Raw genomic sequence first — 23,498 nt, 5'->3', positions numbered from 1 at the left:
AGGGAAAAACAAATATTTGCATGATTTTAATACGGTTTTCATTTGTTTTAAATAGTTGGGACAACAACGAAAGAGAAAAGATGAGTCCATGGGACATGGAACCAGTTCCAGAAGGAAGTAAATATGCTTTGGAATTCACTGTAATTTTCATGTCATTACAGTTATATTGATATGGCATTGATGGCCCACTGTTTTTGAATTCTTCACATTTTTTAGCTGCTTATCCAGAGGAGGTTGGTGCTGGTGTTCCTGTTTCCCCTGAGGAACTGACATCTCTGCTGTATAAACCACAAGAAGGAGAATGGGGAGCCCATTCCAGAGATGAGGAATGTGACCGTGTCATTAGGGGGATTGATTATCTTCTGACCCTTGGTATGTTGGGCATGGAATAAATTACAGGGACATCAAGAAAACCATCATGATGCTGAATTTGACTTTGGGAGGAAAGTTTACTTAACAAAAATAGCTGGAAATAGCTTCTTATTCCTTTAGGTATCCTTTGTATGTACATTTTTATCTTTATAGGGCTCGATCCTGCACCCGTTCATGTCTAGTGACAGCAAGGGAGCAAGACTGAGACCCTAATAATCAAAATATTATTAGTTGTAACTAGTCTTGTATGAAACTATTTAATTAAATGAATCTGATTTGCTATTTCTGATATTGGCTCTCCATACTTGAAGGTTTGTCTAGATGGCAGTTTTCAGCAACAGCTTTTGGCCCAGAGTCTCATATGCCATTTTTAACTGAGTGCATTTTTAAATAGTTCATACGAGGGGAGTTTGATTTTCATCCTGTGGGCATTCAGAATGGCTCGTGGGCAACAGGAATGTAGATATATTTGTTGCTGGCCAATGATAGCTGAATTTTCCTTTTTATAATGGACCCAATTCTGTTAAAATCATACTGCCAGTGTTGTCATTTGTGGCATCTAACTGATTCTGATCTCTTTGTTTTCAGATATTTCTAACCCCTTTGCTGTTCCTGTGGACCTTAGTGCCTATCCCATGTATTGCACTGTAGTTGCTTACCCAACAGACCTCACCACAATCAGGAGGAGACTTGAAAACAGATTTTATAGGTCAGTTTGATGTGCATCTAATTTACATTACTGTACATTTTGCTACATATCCTACCAGCATGATCTGCTGAGCTGAATGTAATGCAACTCAATAAATAACTTCAGTTAATATTATCAGAGAGGTAGCCGTGTTAGTCTGTAGCTTCGAGAACAACAAAAGGTCTTGTGGAACCTTATAGACTAACAGATATTTTGGAGCATAAGCTTCCTCTGATGAAGTGGGTCTTTGCCCACGAAACTTTTTGCTTCTAAATATGTTAGTCTATAAGCAGCCACAAGACTTCTTGTTGTTCAGTGAATATTGTCAGTTACAGTAGTCGGTGTCCTCAGGAAGTCTATAGCATAAAATTAGACTCCATGTTACAGCTTCAGAGAATAAATCTGGACTTTGTTAAAAAAAGGTGCTTTTAATAGTCTTGTTGCAAAACAAAACCTGATTTCTGGATTTTGATCTCTTCCAATCTGAGGCATCTGTCCTGCATCTTCTAACCTGCAAATATTGAAGGCAGTTCAGATTTGCTTGATCAAACCTTTCTTTTCTCTCTTTTGCCTGTTTCTGTCTCTCCAGCGAATCAAACCTAGAGGCAGTTCAATATTCCTGCCTTCGTCTAGTAGCATCTTAATTTTTCAAGCTGATTTTAGGGCAGCAGCAAATAATAGCTCTGTTTGCCCCATTTCCTTCCTTCAGAGGATAAGAGTTTACCATTGGGGCACTCAGCCAAGTTCCTTCACTGCGTTTGTTTCCACCTGCTGTAATCCCTTTCATTATTGATAGTGATCTAAGTTTTCTTACCACGTGACAGGCCATGGAACCTTCCACTCCCAGCTTGTTAGGTGCCGGACTTTGGGCTTTGTGTCTTGGTGCTAGGCTACCAGGGACTACCTCTTTTCTCATTGTCCTTTGCTGCCATGAAACTTAGTAACATTCTTACTCCCCTCCTTCTCCTCCCTGCTCAGGAGAATCTCAGCATTGATGTGGGAGGTTCGATACATTGAGCATAATGCTAGGACTTTCAATGAGCCAGACAGTCCTATAGTTAAAGCAGCCAAAATTGTAACGGATGTCTTACTTCGCTATATTGGGTGAGTAATTTTGTGTCTCCTTAGGCCAGTATTTCTGGGTTTGTAAATCAGTTCTGAAATGTATTTTGACTTGTCCTGTTGCTCTGCAGGGATCAGAGTTGTACTGATATATTGGATGTATATAATAAAGTGAAAGCAGAAGATCTAAGCAGTACTGATGAAGAGGAGGAGGTAAGAGCAGTAAGCATGATCATCAGAAGCACAATTGGCTAATTTTTATTCAGTAGATGAAGGGATCTTAAAGATTTTTAATTATATTTATGTGCAATCATTTCAAGTTTTGACACAAGAGGAAAAGTTATGTAATTTGTGTGGCGTGGTATTAGATGGTAAACTGTCTCCAGGGAGTGAGATTTTTTGAGCCTGGCTAGCCATCTTGAGTCTACCTCGAGGGTTTGAGTTGCCCACTTACGTGGAGAGGAAATGTTAAAATGTTGGGGGGAAGGAATTCGTGCAATAATACAACATTATAGCATTCGGTCCAAAGCAACCAGGTGGGCAGTCATCACTCTCCACTCTACCTTCAAAGTGGCACCATAGGGGATTTTATCTATTAAGACGTTACTTTTTTCATTTCTTGGCTTTGCTTTGTCAAGATGATTGACAAACAGAAACTACTCCAAAGTTTAACTATATGCTTTCTTTGCTATGTGAAAAATGCAGTTTCCAAGAATATTACCATGTAGCAGTTTCCATTGTGATTTGGAGACTTACAACTTCTTAGTTTTACCTTAGTTCTGGTCTCTGAGCCATTGACAGTGGGACGTATTTATCACGGGCATTTGCATTTGCCTTCCCCAACCCTTTCTCCCTAATATGTCTTCTAATTAAGTCTTTGAAGGAAAACTGCTTGCTGGATGGACATTGGTACTAAATAAATAAAACATCAAACATAATTCACAGCTTTTTATAACAGGCCAGAACGAATGCAGTGCAACCGTTGTGTTTGAGGGTAAGAGAGAAGAGGTAGTTAATTTGTCCTAATCAGCAGGGTGGTAAATGCAATTTGTTTTTTCTTAAAAAGAACAGGAAGCTAACGCTGTTTAAAGGTCTGCTCCAAACCACATTGAAGGCAAGGAAAAGTCTCACTAGTTAACCTCAGTGAGCCATATCGTTAACATAACAAAGCTCTGATGCTGAATGAAGAGGGCTCGGTGTGAATGCACCCCCAGGTGGCGTCACATAGACTGAAGTCAGCAGTGTGCATTACAGGTTCAGAGTGTGTGCCATTCAGAGTTGGTACCCAAATCTGAAACTTAGTTCTGCTTTAATTAGCTTCCAAGACTGGCTTTTAGGGTCTTTGTTTCCCTTCTAATGTTTGCACTCCCACAAATGTCTTTCAACAGTTTAAGGAATTGAGTTCCATGAGCTGGCCTAGGAAATGGGTGGCCTTGCAGTAGCATATAGTGCCCCTTAAGCTGTGCCATTTCTTTCATCTGTGAGTCCAGGCAGCCACCAAATGGTCCCATACCAGCTGCACCAAGGAGTAGAAACACTGCAGGTTCCCAAAAGAAACTGGTGAAGGAGTGGGATGGTTGAGACTGCCATCAAATAAGCCAAGCCTGGCAGTTCCTTAAAAAGGGAAACAGGCATGGGAGGTGGCTGGAAGAGGGTGCGTTAACTGGCCACTTTCAAACATTCTTATGCTCCAAAAAAGCGGTGTTGATGAATCCTGCAGTTTCCCGTTTTAGTGGTTAGCCCTCAGTGGGGTTGAGAGAAACCCTGAACTTAAATAATTTCCCTCTCCATTTATTCTAATGTTTAAAGGAGAATTATTGTGTGAAACAACTATCGTTTAATATAATTAAATGCTTCTATTTTATAAAAGTGCTGAAGGTAGATCAATAATTTGCTAAGCTGTATAAATAAACCTATGCAGTGCTGTAGCCCAGAATAGAATAAAAGTTTGGTGCAAGTACAGAAGCTTCTCTCTTTCACCAGCACAGGTTTGTCCAATAAAAAAAAATATTACCTCACCCACCTTGTCTTTTGGAATAAATATAGTTTGTTTTTTTTTTAAGTTAAAATGGGGGGTCCTGTAACTTAAAATCCTGATGCTTCCCTTCACAAATCCATTTGAATCACATGGTAGGACTGTACCTCCTAGATCCATGTATGGGTCACCCCATCCCATGTGGTCTGCTGATCAGCAATGTTTGGCATTGTTGTCATGCACTGCTCCCTTTTCCTAGATACCTGTAAACATGAGCAGGTTGAGGGAAGGAGTTGACACAGCTTTCCCCACCCTCTTCCAGAAGAGGGATTTCCTCCGGAAGGACCCCCATTTCCTTCCAAAGGAGCCCCATCTACATGACAGCTTTGCTTCTGGAAGGGGATCGCCCAGAAGCGAGATTGCGCGGGAATATGCTAATGAGGCATGAGGTATTTTAATCCACACTTCATCTGCATCTGCCACTCCGCTCATTACCATGCCCCTTCTGGAAGGGGGTGTGTGCAGGTTTAGACGCAGCCTGAGAATGCTGCCAGAGCCACTGATTCACGCACGAATGCTCGTGGGCTTCCACAGTTACCCTAGGATTTCAACATTTCCTTGGTAAGCTCTGTAGTTTGTTGCTGCTCAGGGAAGCAGCCCTGCCTCTCCTTAGTGGGACAAGGTGGGAATCTATACAAGAGATCTCCACAGCGTTTTCTGTCCCCTGACCTTTCTCCCTTATTTTTTTGTGGAAAGAAAGTCAGGCAATCAGGACATCAGTGTTTAAATGTTTAGCTATATTGAAAAAGCCCAGTCTAAGTGTACTGTACTACTCGGGTCCATTGATAATAGTAATATAAATAGCACAAAACATCTCTGCATTTTCTCTTTCCTCCCAAACGTGGGTTAAATAATTTCAATGTTTTGTTGCATATCTTTGTAGTTACAATAATCTAACATTTTGCCTGTCTAATAAGTTGTTTTCCTCTGTAATTCTGTACTATTTCTTGTTCTGGTTTTAAACTTTCTTAAATGTCACTAAATGAATAGAGACTTCTTTAAAAATATGAGAGCACTGAACATGAATCATATATTTCCTTGAGGTCTTGCTAGACTCAAAGCCATCCATCCACCCATTTTAATTTGTATTGCTATAGATCAGGGGTGGGGAACCCTTTTGTGGGTCGGGAGCCACTGGCCTACAGAAAGATCAATTAGAGGACAACACAAAAGTGAGAAGAAAAAAACTCCAAACTCTCACTGATGTCTCAGTTGGACTGTGATGCATTACTCCCCTCACGACTGCCCCACAGAGGAGGAGAGGCAAGACCAAAATTCATGGCTTCTCCCAGGCCAAATTAACTCTTCTGGGGCACCTGGCTAGCAGCGGCTCTGGGCTGGGGCCAAAAATGAGGGGTTTAGTGGGTAGGAAAGGGCTGCTGGGAAGTGGAATTGGGGAGCAGGGTCTGGGAGGAGAGATGTAGGGGTGTAATGGGGTGGGCTGTATGGTCTGGGAGAGAGGCAGGTGTCAGCAGTGGGCTGGGCTGAAGGTGTGGGGTCTGGGTAGGAGGGAGGACATAGGAGTGGGATGAAGGTGCAGAGTCTGGGCAGCAGGAGAGGATGCAGGAGTGGGCTGGAGATGGGGGTATCTGGGTGGGAGGGGGAATGCATGAAGAGCATGGGGGAGTGTTTGCTTATGCACATCCCCCAGGCCACGTGGCTCTGTGCCTCCTGCTGGTCCCATTGGCCATGATTCTGGTCAGTGAAAGAAGCAAGGGAAAAGCTTTCAGGCCGTCTCTTTCCTGCACTGCCATTACCTCAGCTGTGGGGGAGGGGGAGCAAAAGCACATGGAGCCACTTCCTCCCCAACCAAGCAGAGCCTGCGGGCCAGGTCCAGCCTGTGGCTCACCTGAATCCAGCCCGTGAGGCTCAGGGCTTGCTCCTCCTTGCCACAGCAGGGAGCCATGCAAGGCCCATGGGCCATAGGTTCCCCATCCCCATATAGACAGATACTAAATATAAGAGGTGAAAGTTCTAATAAGAATAGCTCTAGTTTTGCTTGAGTCATTTTTTATTGCAGTAATGTTACACAGAACGTTTAGTCTCACAGGAATAATTTGTTTTTGTTCTTTTCCTTCATACTGACACTTATTTGAGTGTAATCATTACTCTCTCCTTTAGGTGGCAGAAGTAGATGTAGATTCAGATGGGCCTGGAACTTCATCTGGGAAAAGAAGAGTGAGTAAATAACTTATTTAAGTCCAGTGTATGCTGCAGGGGTTGGGGTGGTCTGGGGAATTGCACTCATTTAGGGCTTGATCCTGCAAAGGCTTAACTTTAAACAGGCAGACTGCTCGTGTGTAGTAAGCTAAGTACATATGTTAAGTATTGGCATGGTCAGAATCTGGTATTACTATAGAAAGTAATTTTGATGATTGCTTAGTGTGTATTACTGTTCTGAATACAGTGCACTCGGTTTTTTGCGCTCCTTCAGTGGATAGAAACATAATGAATTTGTTTATTTTATAAGTATGTTCTATTACTAAATTCATGGCCAAGGAGTTCTGCGTATAATTACATTTTACCCATTAAAGTTTAACTTTCAACAGCCTCATTGATGTCTATGGGAAAATAATAAAATAATAAATCATAAAAGCGTAGCCTTTCTGGAATACACAAAGCTTTGGACCAAAGTTCTTGGCTCTAAAATGTGATATGGATAGTGAGTTAGATATTTTTATATTATTAAAAGAGAGAACATACTCTTCAGTCAATTGCATAGTCTATATTGTTACTTGTATTGCATGTTCTTAATTATGGACTTAAACCATTATCTGAGTAAATTGATAGTAACTTAAAACCAAGAACAGTAGATGCAAAAGCCTGTATACTTAAAAAAGCTATTAAAATACAACTTTTATTTTTTCCTTTAAAACCTTCAGGTAAGACGGCCACTAAAGAGGCAGCCCTTCAAAGCAAGTCCTGATGCTTGGAAAGAACAGTGCAAGCAGTTGTTAAGTCTAATATATGAACGTGAGGACTCAGAGCCTTTTAGACAGCCAGTTGATCTCTTCTCCTACCCTGTAAATATATTTCTCCTTTCAGTAATTTAAAAAAAAAATCTTAGACTCTGTCATTCTTTTAAGAGTTCATAAATGCTTCATGCTACCAGATACAGTGCTGAGCTCCTCTTTGTCATTCGCTGTCTGACTTCTTTTATTGGTGCTACATTAATTCCCTCTAAGGCAAGGCCTACACTAAACCGAAAAGTCCATCTAAGTTAGGAAATTCCAGCTATGACAATTGCGTAGCTAGAACTGATGTATCCTAGATCAATTTTTCTGGCCATCCACACAGAGGGAGGTTAACAGGAGAAACTCTCTCATCAACTTCCCTTCTTCCTTGTGAGAATGAGGAGGACCAGCAGACTGAAGAGCCCTGACGGTTCAATTTAGCACATCCCCACTACACATGCTAAATTGAACCTAAGAAGATCAACTCTGAACAAGTCGATCTTCCAGTAAGTGTAGACATACCCTCAAAGCACTTCAGTTTCACTTCACACCCCTCTATTACTACTACGTTAGCATCCCTTCAGCAGAAGTTGTCAGATATGTTCTGGTAGGGCTATTGAATGTGGGAACGTGGGTCATGGATGAGCATTTCAAACTCATTTTCACCTCTAATGGAATGTGAACCTAGGTGTTCCCTTGGAATCTGTAACTAAGAGCCTTGTAGCTAGAAGATTTGAGTACTCTAAACCAGAAGTTATGGAGGAGTTTGATTATTTTGTGGAATAGGATAAATTTGAAAGATATTAGACTGTACAAGGACATAAAGCAAAACATGTCATGTTTATTTCAATGGCTCACATCAGCTAGTTATTAGCTAGTTCTTAAGATTACATATATTGTTTTTGTAGGACTATCGAGATATTGTAGACAGTCCAATGGATTTCAGCACTGTGAAGGAAACTCTAGAAGCCGGAAACTACACCAGTCCTCTAGAATTTTACAAGGATGTTCGCTTAATATTCTGCAACTCTAAAGCTTACACGCCTAATAAAAAGTCACGGGTGAGTGATAAAAACAGGGCAGTGTGACATCTCATGTGATTTCTGCTAAAATCCTCAATCTCACTTTCATACAAGGAATGAATGGCACTTTGAAAGCTCACGTGGAGGTCGTAGTATTAAATTTTTAAATATAAATGAACAGGTGTCATTTTAAGGACCTAAGATGTGATCCTAATCCCATGTGTGAAGCCCTCCCTGAAAATGCAGCAGGTGGCTGTCTCAGTTTCTTGAGAACCTTCGGGCACAACATTCAGAAATAGTGAAGTTATGCTCTTGATCTGTGGTTCTCAACCTACTTGCCATTGTGGACCACATATGTAGCTCTCTGGCTACAGTTATCCCAAAATAGAAGCCCTGCAGCCGAACATCACACGCGAAATAGTAAGGCTATTTTGAGTGTGGTATTTTGCTCATACTACCCCTTGTTGTGAGAGGGATAGCAGGAAGTTTGATGATGTCGTGTGGCTGGCACAGAGTTCGAAATAAGTTACCTCAAAATAACGTATGCGGTTTATGCCGCGTAAAGTACGTAAGTTGTTTTGAGACAGGGCTACACTGTAGCCCTAGCCTCTGTATGTTAAGTGGACCATACCCAGACAATACATGCTACCTGTATGGCCCTCAGGATGTCACATGGGCTGCAGCTGTGTGCTGATTGGGCCATGGTTTGAGAATACCAGGTCTAGATACTATGATTATATCCACACTGCAGGAAAAACCTGTGGCAGTGAGTTGGGAGAACCTGGGACAACCGATTTCGGCTTACACTATGGGTCTAAAAATAACAGTGTTCATTGAAGTTGTATTTGGAATGTTGTAGTAAAATCACCTAGACTGGCAGGTGTAGTTACTGGAACTACTTTTAGTTCAGCTTTTGATACTCTTAGGTTGGAGTTGTTTGTATTCTGGTAACACACGCCAGAGCTGAAACTTAGGTTACTGACAGTCCAGAAGCCAAGCAAAATCAATGTAGGCATGACTTTTAGGAATGCTAGAAAAAATGCATGTTAAAAAGTCCCTTGCCCTGGTACATTCTTTTATGCAGCCATTTAACATACTTGGAAAGAATGCTGGTTACTATTTCAGGTGCTGATGCCATGCAGAAATGGAATGGGCATCAAGTATTAAGACTGAAACATGTTTGGAGCAAGACTGGGCTGATAGGCGCAGCTCTGAATAAGGGTGGCAGGTAGCTGCATTGTCCCACACTGAACATGTGGAAAGAGCTGTGACCCAGTCTGTCCACACAGAGAAAAAGCCCAGAGTAGCTAGAGCATCTTGTGCATCAGCTTAATGTGCTTTGGAGATGTAGTAAGCTAAATCTCTCAAGGGCACATTTGGGGTGTACTATGAGTGTCCGTGTGGGGATTTAGTGTGGAATATCTAGTGCACTTTGAATTCACACCTTATCTTAACATGCAGTAACATCCCAATGTAGACAAGCCCTCCGAATCTCAAGTATTCTCCTCCTATTTTGTTACGGAGAAAACTACTACACCCTTTTTTGAGGGTAAAGCTACCCCCATCCCATCCACCTAGACACAGTTCACTAGCTACCATAAAGCCTTGGCTCCTCTCACTTTCACACTCTTCCTTTCTGTTCTATCACAGCAGGAAAGTATCAGATGTACATCCCCTGCCATAGGGCTAGAGCACCCATGGGAAAAAATTAGCTAATACTCAGTCCCCCACTGACAGCCAAGCTCCCCGCTCCCCCCAGCACCTCCTGCCCACCACAGCTGTGTGGCAGCATTTGGGACACTCGGGGAGGGCGTGAGAGGAGCAGGACTGAACTATGTTCAAGGGCGGAGGCAGGGAAGGGGTGGAATGGGAGTGGTCTGGGGTGGGAAGGAGCAGGATGGAACAGGGGCAGGACTGGGGGGAAGGAGTAGAATGGGGATGTGGCCATGGCAGAAGGGGGGTTGAGAACCCCCCAGCTAGAGAAGTCAATGTCTACAGTCCCTGCCCTTTGCTCTTCATGCCTGAGGCATGATCCAGGCAGCACTAATTTGTCTGTACAGAGGGTGAGATGCTTTGGCTGTACTTACACGGAACTTATCTGGCTTCTCTGTCAGCTGCATTAGTGCTAGTCAGAAATCTGGCCTTTTGTTACACAGGCTAAACTTAACTTTGTGCAAGAAAACAAAGCAATGTTTAACTGTTGTTGTCATGAGACTTCATGATGTTTAATGAATTGTTTTAGTCCTTTCCTGTTAGTGGTACCTGATTAATAACCTGTTCATCCAGTTTGTCATAATTAATTTGTACAATAAATAAAATGAATTATATTAAGAATATAAACTGTGATGTAGTTTTCGTTCTACAGCCAGAATACAGATGATTTCTTTATACTAGTACATGTACTATGGTCATCACAGTTGCCTGTTTGTATGGATATTTTCTTCTGGCATATTGAGGTTCATATATTTCTGTGAATTTTTGCTAACTTCCTTTTCATGGAGTTTGCTGTAACTTTGGAGATCATCCATAAATACAGTCATAACTTCTTTCCCCAGATCTACAGCATGACACTGCGACTCTCTGCCTTATTTGAAAATCATATTAAAAATATCATCTCTGAATATAAATTGGCCATGCAGTGTCAGAAAAGGAAGAGGCCGCGATACCGAAAACGACTAAGAAGCAGTAGTAGTTCACCATCTAGTAGCAGAGCATCCAGGTAACTTAAAGAAGCTCACTGACTGCATGTTTTGAAATCCTCTGTTTTAAAGAGAGGTAAACTTTCGGATAAGAAGGCAGTAACAGTATGGCTTATTTAATAGTATTGTGTCTCCCGGGGGTGGCCAGATCATAAAATAACATTGTAACTTTACCAGTAACCCACAGTAACTCTGGAACTCATGCGTAATTCTTACAAGGGGAAGGATGCTGTGTAAAAATGTGAAAGGAGCTGTATAAAAGCCATATTTATTTCTGTAACACATTTACAAAGCAAACTATATGTTCCTTTTAGACAAATTATTGTTCTTGAATGCTTGCCTTCCTTTAATAAATTCATCAATATTTTTTGTTTTATTATGTATTTTGTTACTAGGGCTATATGTGCTTTGAGACAAAATATCAGATGTTCCATGTTATGTTAAAATATCAAACTTACACTGAAAATCTGATGACAGGGTTTTTCTGTTTTTTAAATCCTTTTGTATTAACATTTGTTTGTTTTTGGGGATGTTTCATAACTTCAGCCCAAAAGGGAAACAGAAACAAGTGAAGATGCAACCTAAAATCAACCAGAATACCTCACTGCCTTTGACTAGGACTAGCTCTTCAGTTTCATCTCATGGTAAGTAGAATAAAAAATGGTGTACATGGCAGAACCAAAGTCTGAAAACAAGAATTCCTGCAGTAATTGCACTTCTGCTTCCTAATAACTGCAGTATGAAGATATTTGTTGTTGACCTTATACTGATTGTATTCAACTGCCAAAGGCTAGAGTCTAATTGTTGTACATGCCAAGATTGTGGTTATGGAAGCATGTTTGGCATAGATTACATGCAAACTAGAGACATCCCTCAGGTTCGTGGTAAGTTACTAGTGTAACAAAAGTTTGTTTTCCCTGACATTAATTAAAGGATATATTGCGCCATTTCACACCTATGAAATCTCATTGTTTGGTTAGTGTCCTAGAACTTCAGTATATGGAGAGATTCAGGAAGGCATGTGAATTCATGATGTCCTGTTTTCAGTTTCAGATACTACCGAGGAGGCTCCGGGTTCAGCAATAGGTGAAGAAACTGAGGGCCAACCATCCTCATCCGGGTTAAATACACAGAATCGAAGTGGAAATAACATCGATCCAGGGAAAAATAGACTAGTCAGGAATAAATCCACACCAATTAAACAAGGTCAGAAGTTATGTGTTTCCTTTGGATGACTAGTTTTAACAGAAATCTGCTTCTGGTATCTGTTCGGGCCATCAACCTTCTAGTTGCTGAAGATCAGACATCTCTGCCCTGCCTCTTTTCCCAAAGCACCTCCCTCCATCATCCAATCACTTCTCTCCTCCCTCTCTACTCCCCACCCCCTTCTAGGATGGTGCTGATTCATGATATTTATAACAGAATGAGATGGTTAAAAGAGAGGCACGTTTCAACTATGCAAATGAGAATGCCTTGCTAAAACATTATATATCAAGATCATGCAAAGCAAACCTGGCAGCATATTGGAGACTAATACATTCATTAGATCGTAAGCTAGAACTCATGGGTAAAACTCACATCTTCTGATGGAAAATGGAGAGGAAGAACAGAGTCCAGGGTTTATATATTTTTCATCTGAAAAAGTGGGTTGTACCCACAAAAGTTCATGACCTAATATGTTTGTTAGTCTCTAAGGTGTCACAGGACTGCTTGTTGTTTGTGAAGCTACAGACTAACACAGCTCCCCTCTGAGACTGGCAGCCTGTATAATTCTGCTGTAAAATGCAGCAATCCATTTGCCAGGTTGCTGCTTCTAACTACCCAGCCCATTTTCCATAGTCGAAATCATCTTGCTTGTGTTTTAGAATCTCAAAATTTGGTGCAAATTTCACGGTGTCCGGCATATTATGTGTACTAAGATTTGTTTTTTAGAAATAAAGTCTTTTTAGGTGTCTAAATAGCCCTTGGGAAGTGATTTTGGCTGTTTAAGAAAGTATTGTATGTTGAATCAAATTTACTTTAAAAATTGTCACTGGAATAAGCATCAGAGAAAATTGGATGAAGAGAAATCCATTAAGCCACCAGGTTGATAACTCACAAGAGAGTAGCCTTGCCCCCTTCCCAAGTGGTGATGGGGGGAGCAGTAACTGGCATTGAGGAGGAGTGCTGTACGTGGGAGCAGTGAGTGTCACTGAGGGGATCTGGGGGTGTAGAGGGAGCAGTGATTAGCATTGAGGGCATGTGGGAAGGACTACCTGGAACTGAGGAAGATGCTGTGGGTGGGGACATTGAGGCACAGGGAGAGGGTGGTGAAATTTGGGGACTACTAATTGGCAGCCAGATGGGGGGCACAGAGTGTCTGTAAGATGGGGGAAGTGGTAAGGGGCACTGAGGGAGCATGTGCTTTGTGGGCTGGAAGTAGTAGTGAGCAACAGGAGTTGTGTGAGGGTGGGAGGGTGGGTGGGTGGAGAGGGGTTCGTAATGGGCATTGGGGCAGTGCTTTCTTTCTAGCCCCAAACTGCCCCCCCCACCTCCTATCCCCAGGTGGCTTAGTCCCCCTCAGCCCCAAACCGCGCCCCCCCACCAAACCCAGGATTCACTTACCTTACCTAGGAGCTCCGTGTGCTACTGCCCTCAGCTGTTCCTTCTCTAGGCCGTGGCTTGCTCTTCACCATGGCTGCGTGGCTCCCCAGGACACAGTGTGGCAGGGGCAGCATCCTGCACCTTGCCGTGCTGAAATAATAGCACTCAGTTTAATTGGTTTGACAGCCAGATCCCTCCTGCTGGCTGTTAAACCAGTTACATTGAGTCCTCTTTCTTTGCCGCAGTCAGGGAGCCAGAAATGGCTCCTTAGGGCAGCAGTGTCCAATAGTAAATCAAGGTTCGCCACACTTGTGGTTGTCATCCTTGGATATTCACCACAGTCTGTTCCCCCCACTGCTGCTCTAAATAAATGCCCTCCCCCAGAGCCAGGCTCCCCCAGCCCCCTCAGCTGATTGCCCTCACCCTTCTCTGGCAGCCTGGCCCCCCCAAATGAATGCCCTCCCCCTTCCCTAGAGCCAGGTACACCCAGCCGCCCCCCTCCCCCAAAGTGAATGGCAGTGAGTTACAGACCTGGTGCCGCAGGATCCACTCCAACTAGAGCTGCACAAGCACCACACCAGGGCTCCGGGACCATGCTGGGCAGCAGGAGCCACACGGCTCTTGGGTGGAGCTGCAGGAGCCACACCCGGACCAGAGGAGCCATGCAACACCCAGCTGGAGCCACACATGTGGAGCTTAGAGAGCAGCATTCCATGTGTGCAGCTCTACTGAGCTTCATTTCACCGCCTCCTGCTGCCCCAAATGGGGAACGTAGCCCAGCTGCCTTCCAAAATGGTGGCAGTGGGGGAAAAAAATGTGCCAGGTGCCGTTCTGCATCATTCTGGCAGGAAAAGAAAGCCCTGCTGTGCAGGATATGCAGTGTGCAGTGCCAGGGGTGTTCTCCAGGATGAGGGCAGATGGAAGGGCAGACAGGAACACCTTTTGGGTGGCTCTGGTAACTGCCTCTGCATTGGAGAAGCTGGATCTGGGAGCTGGCCAGTTCTCTCCATTCACAGCGGAGCAGCTGCTACCTTTCCACCCTTTTGGTAAGGAGGCTGGTAACTGGATATTTAGTATTCACTCAGTTATGCTGGCCAGACACTACCAGATCCTGTTTTTGACTGGACTTGCCAGTAGAAAGGTGGACTTGTGGCAGTGCTAGCGTGGACCCTGCTGCTATGTACTAAAGCAGTTACCTAAAGGCCTTCAAACTGCTGTTTCAAATAGCAAAGTGTGATCTTGCCACTTGACTGCTGTATTAAATTGAGCTTATTCTCCAGCTCTGTCATGTTTCCTCACACAGTTTTTAGAGTTCTGAAATCTGTTACCTAAACTGTGGGAAAAATATTCTCCAAAGAGTCAAGCGATGCCCTTAAAATTTTGCTCACATGGGAAAACTTGATAATTCTCAAAGAAAGGTAGGAATTTCCCAAAGGCTTTTAAGAAATAGTTGACATTTTATTTGGGCTAGTAAAGCTGAAGAGAAGGGGGAAAATATTTTAAAAGTGGAACAGAAATGTCCTGACTAACTCATGGCTATTTTTAGCTGGGATTACACAGTGGTTAGAATATGCACAAAGCTGTGTTTAGAACAGGTACAAATATTTCAGTTTTTTGTCCATTTTTGACAGTTTTACACTTTTGTCAAAGTGAATATTTTTGTAAATAAAATTGTTGTCATGTTATGGTGCGCTTACAAATACGTGTTATTTATTTTGTGGTAAGTCTTCATTTTTCCAGGATTCATGTGCTTTTCAACTTTCACAAGCAGCTTGTGTTAACTGTGGAAGGAGAAACATTTTAACTCCCAACACAGCAAAGCACTAAAGATTGTGCTGAGTGTTCAGCACCTAGTAATTCCAGTGATTTTAGTTGGACTACTCACTTAATATTAAGTATGTGTTGAAATGCTGGCTGGGGCCTTAGAGAACAAACAGGTGTTTAAAGAGGACTGATAGTACAAGCTATTTGAGAGAAATATATATTTTAACAAAAAATCCTTTTTATATTTTAAAAGATTTTTTTCCTTTGAACTGTTACAGTTCAGATTTAACTCTGATATCACGCGGTTAACAAGTGATTATTTTTGTGTTTGTTTAGATCAGTCTCTTGATGGACCACTTACAAATGGTGATGGCAGAGAGCCTCGGGTAGCAGTCAAGAGAAAATTAGTAAGTGCCTCAGAAGAGGAGGGAACCCTGGAGGAAGAGGAAAAGAAGCGAGAATTAAAAGAAGAACCTGGTTTATCGTCATCAGAGAGTGGGGAGTCAGGATCCAGTTCAAGTTCTGAAAGCAGATGTGGCTCGGATTCAGATTCCGAATCAACCTCAAGAACAGATCAGGATTACATTGATGGAGATCACGACTACAGTAAAGCTGTGCAGACTAAACCCAAAAGGAAAATTAAAAAGAAAATTGCTGGTGGGAAAAGAAATTGGCAGGGAAGGGGGACAGGGAGGAGGGGTAGATGGGGCAGATGGGGTAGATGGAGCAGAGGGGGAAGAGGTGGCAGAGGAGGAAGAGGAGGCTGTGGCAGAGGAAGAAGAGGCGGCAGGGGTGGAAGAAGAGGCAGAGGAGGTAGAGGCGCTTCACGAGGAGCAACCAGAGCCAAACGTGCACGAATGGCAGATGATGAATTTGAGAATCTGTTTGGAGGCCGATTTGGTGAGACTGTGTTTGGAAGCAGGTTCAGTAGGCCACCACGAATTAAAACAAGAAATGAGGGTAGGAGAACTGTTTTGTATAATGACGATTCAGATAATGACAACTTTGTGCACAGCGAGGATCCTCTGAACCTTGGTACTTCCAGGTCAGGCAGGGTGAGGAAAATGACCGAAAAAGCCAGGGTCAGCCATCTCATGGGATGGAATTATTGACAGATAGAAATCTTGGAAAGTTTTCAAATGAACTTCAATGGCCTTCTACTGCAGGGATTTTACCAGAAAATCTACCAAGCAAGTTGTGGGGGGACTCCACTCACTTTCTACAGTGGTGCTTTTCCATTATGCCAGTAGACATTTGTTTTAAGACTTCAGATCGCCACACTTCATTGGTCAAAAAAGCCTTACTCATCAGGCCTTAAATTACAGAAATTCTTCCCCACACACTACAAGTTTATTTTGTTTCAAAGAGCTTCTCGATAATAGCATGTCATTTTCAATCATGATTATGAAATCTCTCCATTGTTCTGATTTTTTTTTGTATTATAGAAATAGCACCTTCTTACAGAGTTTTTATATGGTTTGTCCTAAACCCTTATACACAGTAATAATTGTAACTTTTGCACAATACACCAATCCTAAAGGCAGCTATAAAATGTTTACCATTTTCATTTTGTAAGAAGGATCTGGATTACTTTAATCTTCCCAGGCCAAACTTTCATGAATTGTGCTGAACTGAAGTATGTTTATGCTACAGTTTAGGGGAGGTCTTGAAATGCTTTCTGTTGGTTTGTAATTCATGTAAAAAGTGAGAAAGGGTTGGTGCCTTGTAAATATGTAGCAAACCTTTGATGTGGTGTGTCCTAATATGTGCATTAACTTTATTAAAAAGAAAAATACTTGAGAAGTATGAATATCTAGACAGAAGGTGCCAAATGCAAAAGTTACTTGCATCTATTTTCTTTTTGTCCTCTCATATTTTAATAGCATTAACGGTGATTGTGCAGCGGAGGGTTGATTTCAACATTTGAAAGGTTCCTCCTCTTCAAAGCATTACATGTCTTAATAGTAGCTCCGCTACCTCTGTTTACAACTACTGGAAACTTAAAAGAAAATAGATGCTATTCTGCAGTGCTTAATGAAGAAGAGGCAGGAATGAGTATAGCAGGGATGGAATTGCTCGAATTTTGAAGTAACCATTTCTTCATATTGACTCTCTGAAACAAACCTTAGTAGTTACTCAAGTTTTCACAAGCTTAATATGCTTTTAGCAGCTGGTAATTTGTTGGCCAAACAGCCAATGGGCTCTCACATATTTCTGGTATCCTTTGTTCAAAGAGAATCTGTGTTTCTGTTTTTAATTTGATCACTGAAATGTTCAAAGAAACCTAAATTGAGCTATGGAGTCTCTACTGGCTACTCGTATTTAGTGTCATTACTTGATAAGTTTCCACTCATACCATTGACCAGAGTCCCTATAGCTCAAGCTTCCAGCAAAAAAATCACATTGTACTGTACTCTTACCATGTAAACATTGCATTGAAAAATATCTTGCACACTGAGGCCATTCTGTGTGTATAATACAGTATGCGATGCAAAGAGGGAAAATGTAGGGTTAGGAGATTATTCTGTCTTGCTCCTTGGATTGAATGATTGGCTGTGTTTTATTAATTGGAACATGCCATTCTTGTGGAGCCTTCTGTTTTGTAGGGTTCATTTAAAAGATTTGTTAGACCCTGTTATGTCAGACCAAGGAAGAGACATCGAGCTGTCGTCTCTAGCTGAGTTGAGATAGTAACTTACTGATTACATGTTGAGAAAAAGGGATGAGGAAAGGTGGTTTAGAAACCAAAAGAAATGAGTGATGAAATTCTAAATTTCTTCTTCAATGTGCAACTTTTATCACTTGGTCTGTATAATTCTGGTAAGTGTTGCAGGGAGGATATTCTTATCTATAAATGAATTTGGTTATGGTCTTTTTTTTCTGACAGCATTACTATGATCTCTCTTTGCAACAATTCCAGTCTGGTGCGAGATAACTTGAACCAATGCTGTGAGAGTCATCAGGTTTGAGAGAGAGGAGAAAAGAGCATTCTAAATAGTATATCCTATTGATCTGAATTTATGGTACAGTAAAAATCTCAAAACTTTTTGTTAGTTGCTCTCTTGATTATGCCAAAACTAATATCTGGGCATGACTCAGATGCTCCTCTAAAAAAGAGGTGGTTGTAGAGGATTTCCTAGCTCTTGTATTGGACTTTAAAATACAAACACCTATTCTATTATCTATTACAGTGTATATTCAGACAAAAATGTACTCTTCCCTAGAGCTATTGGTTCTCATATCCATGCTTTTTCTTACATAGATGTCATTTCCTAAATATAACCATACGCCTTTTAGATCAAAGTCCTTTTCAACCAATATAAATGCTGATTCCTATGCTAAAGTCCTGAGATGCTGAAGAAATGCTATTCATATGTTTCTTGCTGGCTAAAGCTGTAATTATTAATTTATTTGGGGATGGGGGCAGAAGAAAAATGTGGATTCCTGAAAAAGTCATGATTTCCTAAGTTTAAATGTATTTTTAGCAACAATTAGAATAAGATTAAATATGTTCTTAAATGTATCTTTTATATGTAACAAAATACTGTGAAGATAACAGTAAAACAGCACTTTGCTGTGGTGTAAGTATTAATCTACAATGTGTTCTGTGAGTAAAAGGCAGACAGCAGGGTGTGCTAGAACAACAGAGCTATTGCTTATTGTAAAGAATCTGAGAATTTTGACTTTATTTTGTGCATGAAAACCTTTTTATAAGCATGAAAGAACATATTTTTGAATGCTCTTTTTACTTGGTTTTGTATCTCTTTTGATTTCCAATTTAGACATTTGATTTCACTCATAGCCTCATTCTGTGGTTGAAAAACTTCATAAGTTGGGCACTTTTTTCCCCCCTCAGATGTTAAATTTGATTAGAAGTCACTTACGTAAAGCTGCGTGACACTTGGTTTCACCCTGATAGCGGCAGCGGGAGAAATAAAACAGGATAGTCCTTGCACCAAAAGGATTGCAACCCAGTCCTTTGGACCCCAGTCTAAAACTTCTGGGCCCATGTATTATTTAATTGAAATCAGAAAGGTTCCATGCAGGCGTGCACGCAAAGTGTCCCCTGAGAATCACCCACATTTTCTTTATTTGTATGGTTTTAGCAAAGAGTAGCTTCTGTTTGGGCCCTCTCTTTAACATTTGCCTATGGTGCTGTTATGATCTTATATTTAAGATACTAATGGTTAACAAAATCCATAATTGGGTTGTAAAATTGTTTAATATTCAAGTACCAGCACTTCAAAGTTTTCTTCCAAAACGGTATGAGTATCTGTGGAAGTTGTGAATAGTCTCTCTCCCTAGTGTCAGCCATTCAGGGGCATTCCATTACCAGTGTTGGGAAACAGGCCTGCAGGTAGTGCTACCAGCCAGCAGTCATATTTGATTTGTGGAGTTAGAGAGTTCCTTTGGCCCACACCACTTCACACTTTCAAGAGGAGGGGGCCAAACACTTTGAGTGTGTGTCTGACTCTTGTGTGCTATGAACACAAATTTACTACCTCTGCAGCATCCCAGCTCCTGCTGGCACAGGGCACGAGGGCCCAAGCTTGGTTCTGATCACCGATATGCTCTCACTAGGCCTTCAGCCAAGCCACAGACATCCATTTCGCCTGCCCCCATTTTACATTTGTCTGCTCCATCCTTTTCTGATTGAACTCTGATGCTCATGCTGGGCAAATAAGAATACTTTAGGTTCTTTCACAGCTCTCTGCCTCGAGTCAATTGAGGGTAAATTCAAGTAATTTTTTTTCTCCTTGCTCTATTTTACTTACTAATATACCTTCTAAAAGAGCTAGTAGTAAATGAATAGACACATAGAAAGTTCTTGGACCTGATACTCCATTGTCTTTATTTACACCCGTGTAAACACTTTAATCAGACCAAGCAGTGTTTGTAATCACTCTGAGGTAAAATTACATACCAAAAGAGAAATGCATCTTGCCAGTTCTGATCATTTGAATTAAAAATTTAGGTCTCCCCTGACCTCCTACATATATTGTTTTATACTATTATTTCAATTATTACATTTTTTATGTGAACATGAGTTGATGTAACAGTTGTGAAGCTCATGTGTTTCCTTTCCAGTGTCTGAGATAATGGATTGGCATATAAATTTGCCTGTGTTTTGGAATATTCAGTTACAGCTCAGCATCACAAATACCAGTCAGGATGGTCTATTCTGAAGGTTTGTTACCTTTCTGCTTCATCTGAGGCATGGAAAAGATATTAATACTCAAAACCTAAAATTCTTCATGGTACATGAAGTATTCTGAAATGCTGAAAATAGCTGACTAGTATCAGGCAATTAATCTAAACAGTGTTTTCTCCATTGCTCTCAGAGGAGGTGTGTTTCTGATGGGAATAAATCTGAGATTTACATGAGATCTTTCAATTCAAAGCAACCTATACTATATTTAGGTTTTTAAATAGCATGCATCATTGTAGTATCTGGTTTAAGTTTCTCACTTTTTTTATTATTTTTTTTTGTGTTCATGGGAAGGACATTCATGCCTTTTTACTGGTTGTCCTACTTAGAGTGTGAGGTGTACTCAGACTTCCCAAAGAGGTATCTCTTTTCTATCTCAATATTATTCCAGGCTGGTGTCATACCTATCATCACTTGTACTCTTTAAAACAGGTGACCAATATCCTGAATGGCTGACTATGTCCACTAAAAAGATGTTCAGGACTAAGGGCTCAATTCTGTAAAGACTTACTCAAGAAACAAGCAATGGGACTTTTTATGCACATAAAATTGCTCATAGCTGTGGCCTGTGCAGGCTGAGCCCTACAACAGCAAGTAAAGCGTCACACTAACTGAACAGTTGTGGTGGGGAAGGTAGCTCAGACTTATGCGTATTTATATTGGGCTCAAGTCTGCAGTTATCCCTTACTTTCAAACCTACCAACTTCACAAACTGGAAAGCAAGATTAAAAAGGAGCGAGATGGCAGTGTGTTTTCTTTAAAAAAGAGATGTGTTAGAGGAGTAATTCACCTGAAGAGCAAGCCACGCAGGAAAATTATCTGTCATACCTGTACTGATCCCAATTCTCATATTATAAATAAGAGGAGGCCGAAACATTTACAGTTAGGAAACCAACTTGTGGGTGATTTCAGCTTGAGTTCTTTATACTGCTGTTTATTTTAACCAACTTTCCTTATCAGATAAAAATAAAAGTAGACCTATCTGATTCTACTGCATATAAATATGAAAACTGCATAGTGTACAAAGCACTGAAGGGAATTGAAGTCAGCTGTGTGGTGGGTAAAATATCCATGTGTACAAATTAAAAATTTAGGGAAGACAAACTAAAATGTATTCTTTCAGACAGTGTTTTTGAGGAGCTAACAGCTAAAAGTGAGATGAACTTGGCAAATATTGGAAAATATGGCTCTTACTTGGCTACAGAATGTGTCTGATGAACATTCCAAATCATGCGGTATTAAAATGAGATGCATTTAGTAACTCACTTATGATTCGTAATTCACCCTTAACCTGTGCAAATGATGACAAAGTAAACAAATCAATTTTGGGCTAAGAATGTTGTCAGCCTTAACTTAGTGTGTCCTACTATGGTTGGTCTGTATCACAGCTGTAATATTTTTAAAATGTATTTATATGTTTACATTTCTTGGGTTCTTTTAGCTGTCATGGAAAATTTTTATAAAATGCTAATTATTTACTTGATAGACTGAAGGAGCAGTTAACAATCTACCGATAAATTTATATTTAGTAATGTAGGAAGCTGTTGGGTTCTTACAAGTATGTATTACAGAAAAATTACTGCACATGTGCGGTAGTTAACATTCAAATATTAGTATATCAAAAGTTTACACGTTTTTTAAAGAAAACCCTCCTTTATGTACAGTAATAGCCTGCAAAATTTTGGTCTAAAAAGTTGTCTTTTTTTGGTAATATAAACACAAAGACCTGTTGGAACCTTGTACATTTTTACTTCGTTTTATCTTAGCCTAGAGCAAATTTCTGCAACTGTGCTATGAATCCCTGAAAAAATAGATTTCCAGTGGAATTGCTGTCACAGCCTTAACTCTAGTATGAAAATGGTGCTTAAATACATATATATGCATGGATGTGGGTACCTCAGATCTGCTAAGAGTGTTTAAATGAGAACTTCTAAGTTGCTGAAAATGCAAACAAACTAATACTCCTGTTAGATATCAATCATGTTTGTGAATTCATCATAAAATATTTAAACTTACAGATTTATTAGAACAATTTCCCAGTTTCTTATAAATAAGATGATTCATACCTTCCTGGTTTCTGTGTATGTTAAACATTTGTGAAGCTAAGGGCAGGGCAGAAGAACACTTGAAATGTTAGGGAACGAGAAGGTCTGTTGGAATGCAAGATAAATTGGTATTTCTGTGCTATGTGTTGTTACCATTCATAATGGTTTTACAGTTTTCTTCCGACGGACAAATGCCCCATTTAGTTTTTCACAATGCTTTCTCAGTAAGTGGTGTTCATCCAACATATTCATCTGCTTAAAGCTGATTTTTTAATTTTCCCTAGGAATATTGATAGTTATCTATTCTTTACATAACTCATTACAGCCGGTTTCATTTAGAAATATCAGTTTTTACAATTGAGGGTCTTAGAACAATGAAACGGTGCTTTTGATAGCCTTGCACATTTCAGTGTGTTCTTAACAGTGTAAAATTTTCCACCAAAAATACACAGAACTGATATGTCTAGTTTCTGTATTGATTTTTTTCAAGGGGATATTTATGCCCATATCTTCACATCTGCTATCTCAGGTCCCTTTAAATGAATACTTCAGGGATTTTTAATGCCACTTGATGGCAGACCAAATGTAATATTTATATGCAACAAGCTGTTAGTTTTTGTATTGTAAAAATGTAAATTTGTAAAGATTATTTCTAGAGTTTTTTTGAAGTCACTTATGTAATTTAGGATGTTTCATTTTTCCAGCTGTGGGATTGTCTTAATAAAAAACATAAATCTTACTTTGATTTTGCATTACTTATTAAGTAGTTTAGACATTATAAAGACAAGTGAACTAGCTAGAACTTTAACTAAGCATGCTGAAAATTCACATTTTGATTTTGCTCTGGATAATTCTGCACTGAAGGAGGAGAAAATTGTTCTTTTTATACTGCAGTAATCATTGGAACATCCATTGATGGAAAGTGCCCTCATCCATTATTTGAGATATTTGAGATGTACAGGATAAGCCGGGAGGGCAAAGGAAATATAATCAGTTCCCACTCATGGAGTGTCCACCAAATTTTGTCAGCTGGAGGGGAGCAGACTATGGCATTGAAATGGCAGA

General features: G+C 40.6%; 1 protein-coding gene across 2 annotated transcripts in view; it reads left to right on the top strand.

Moving 5' to 3' along the window:
- The window catches only part of BRWD3 (bromodomain and WD repeat domain containing 3), a 112,823-nt gene extending 89,657 nt beyond the window's left edge, over positions 1-23,166 (top strand). For both annotated transcript variants that reach the window (XM_075008158.1, XM_075008157.1), the window contains 12 exons: positions 56-117; positions 217-372; positions 961-1,081; positions 2,039-2,164; positions 2,254-2,335; positions 6,279-6,335; positions 7,040-7,180; positions 8,020-8,172; positions 10,689-10,852; positions 11,379-11,476; positions 11,880-12,038; positions 15,516-23,166. In XM_075008158.1, the coding sequence (XP_074864259.1) occupies positions 56-117; positions 217-372; positions 961-1,081; positions 2,039-2,164; positions 2,254-2,335; positions 6,279-6,335; positions 7,040-7,180; positions 8,020-8,172; positions 10,689-10,852; positions 11,379-11,476; positions 11,880-12,038; positions 15,516-16,291 (2,095 nt within the window). In that variant the 3' untranslated portion in view covers positions 16,292-23,166. The remainder of the gene's footprint in view (positions 1-55; positions 118-216; positions 373-960; positions 1,082-2,038; positions 2,165-2,253; positions 2,336-6,278; positions 6,336-7,039; positions 7,181-8,019; positions 8,173-10,688; positions 10,853-11,378; positions 11,477-11,879; positions 12,039-15,515) is intronic.
- Positions 23,167-23,498: the final 332 nt, after the last annotated feature.

This window comes from Carettochelys insculpta, chromosome 13 (genome assembly GCF_033958435.1).
Source record: "Carettochelys insculpta isolate YL-2023 chromosome 13, ASM3395843v1, whole genome shotgun sequence".
In the NCBI taxonomy this organism is placed as follows: Eukaryota; Metazoa; Chordata; order Testudines; family Carettochelyidae; genus Carettochelys; species Carettochelys insculpta.
The sequence above is the reverse complement of the archived record's forward strand: the minus strand, read 5'-3'. Positions and strand labels throughout refer to the sequence as shown.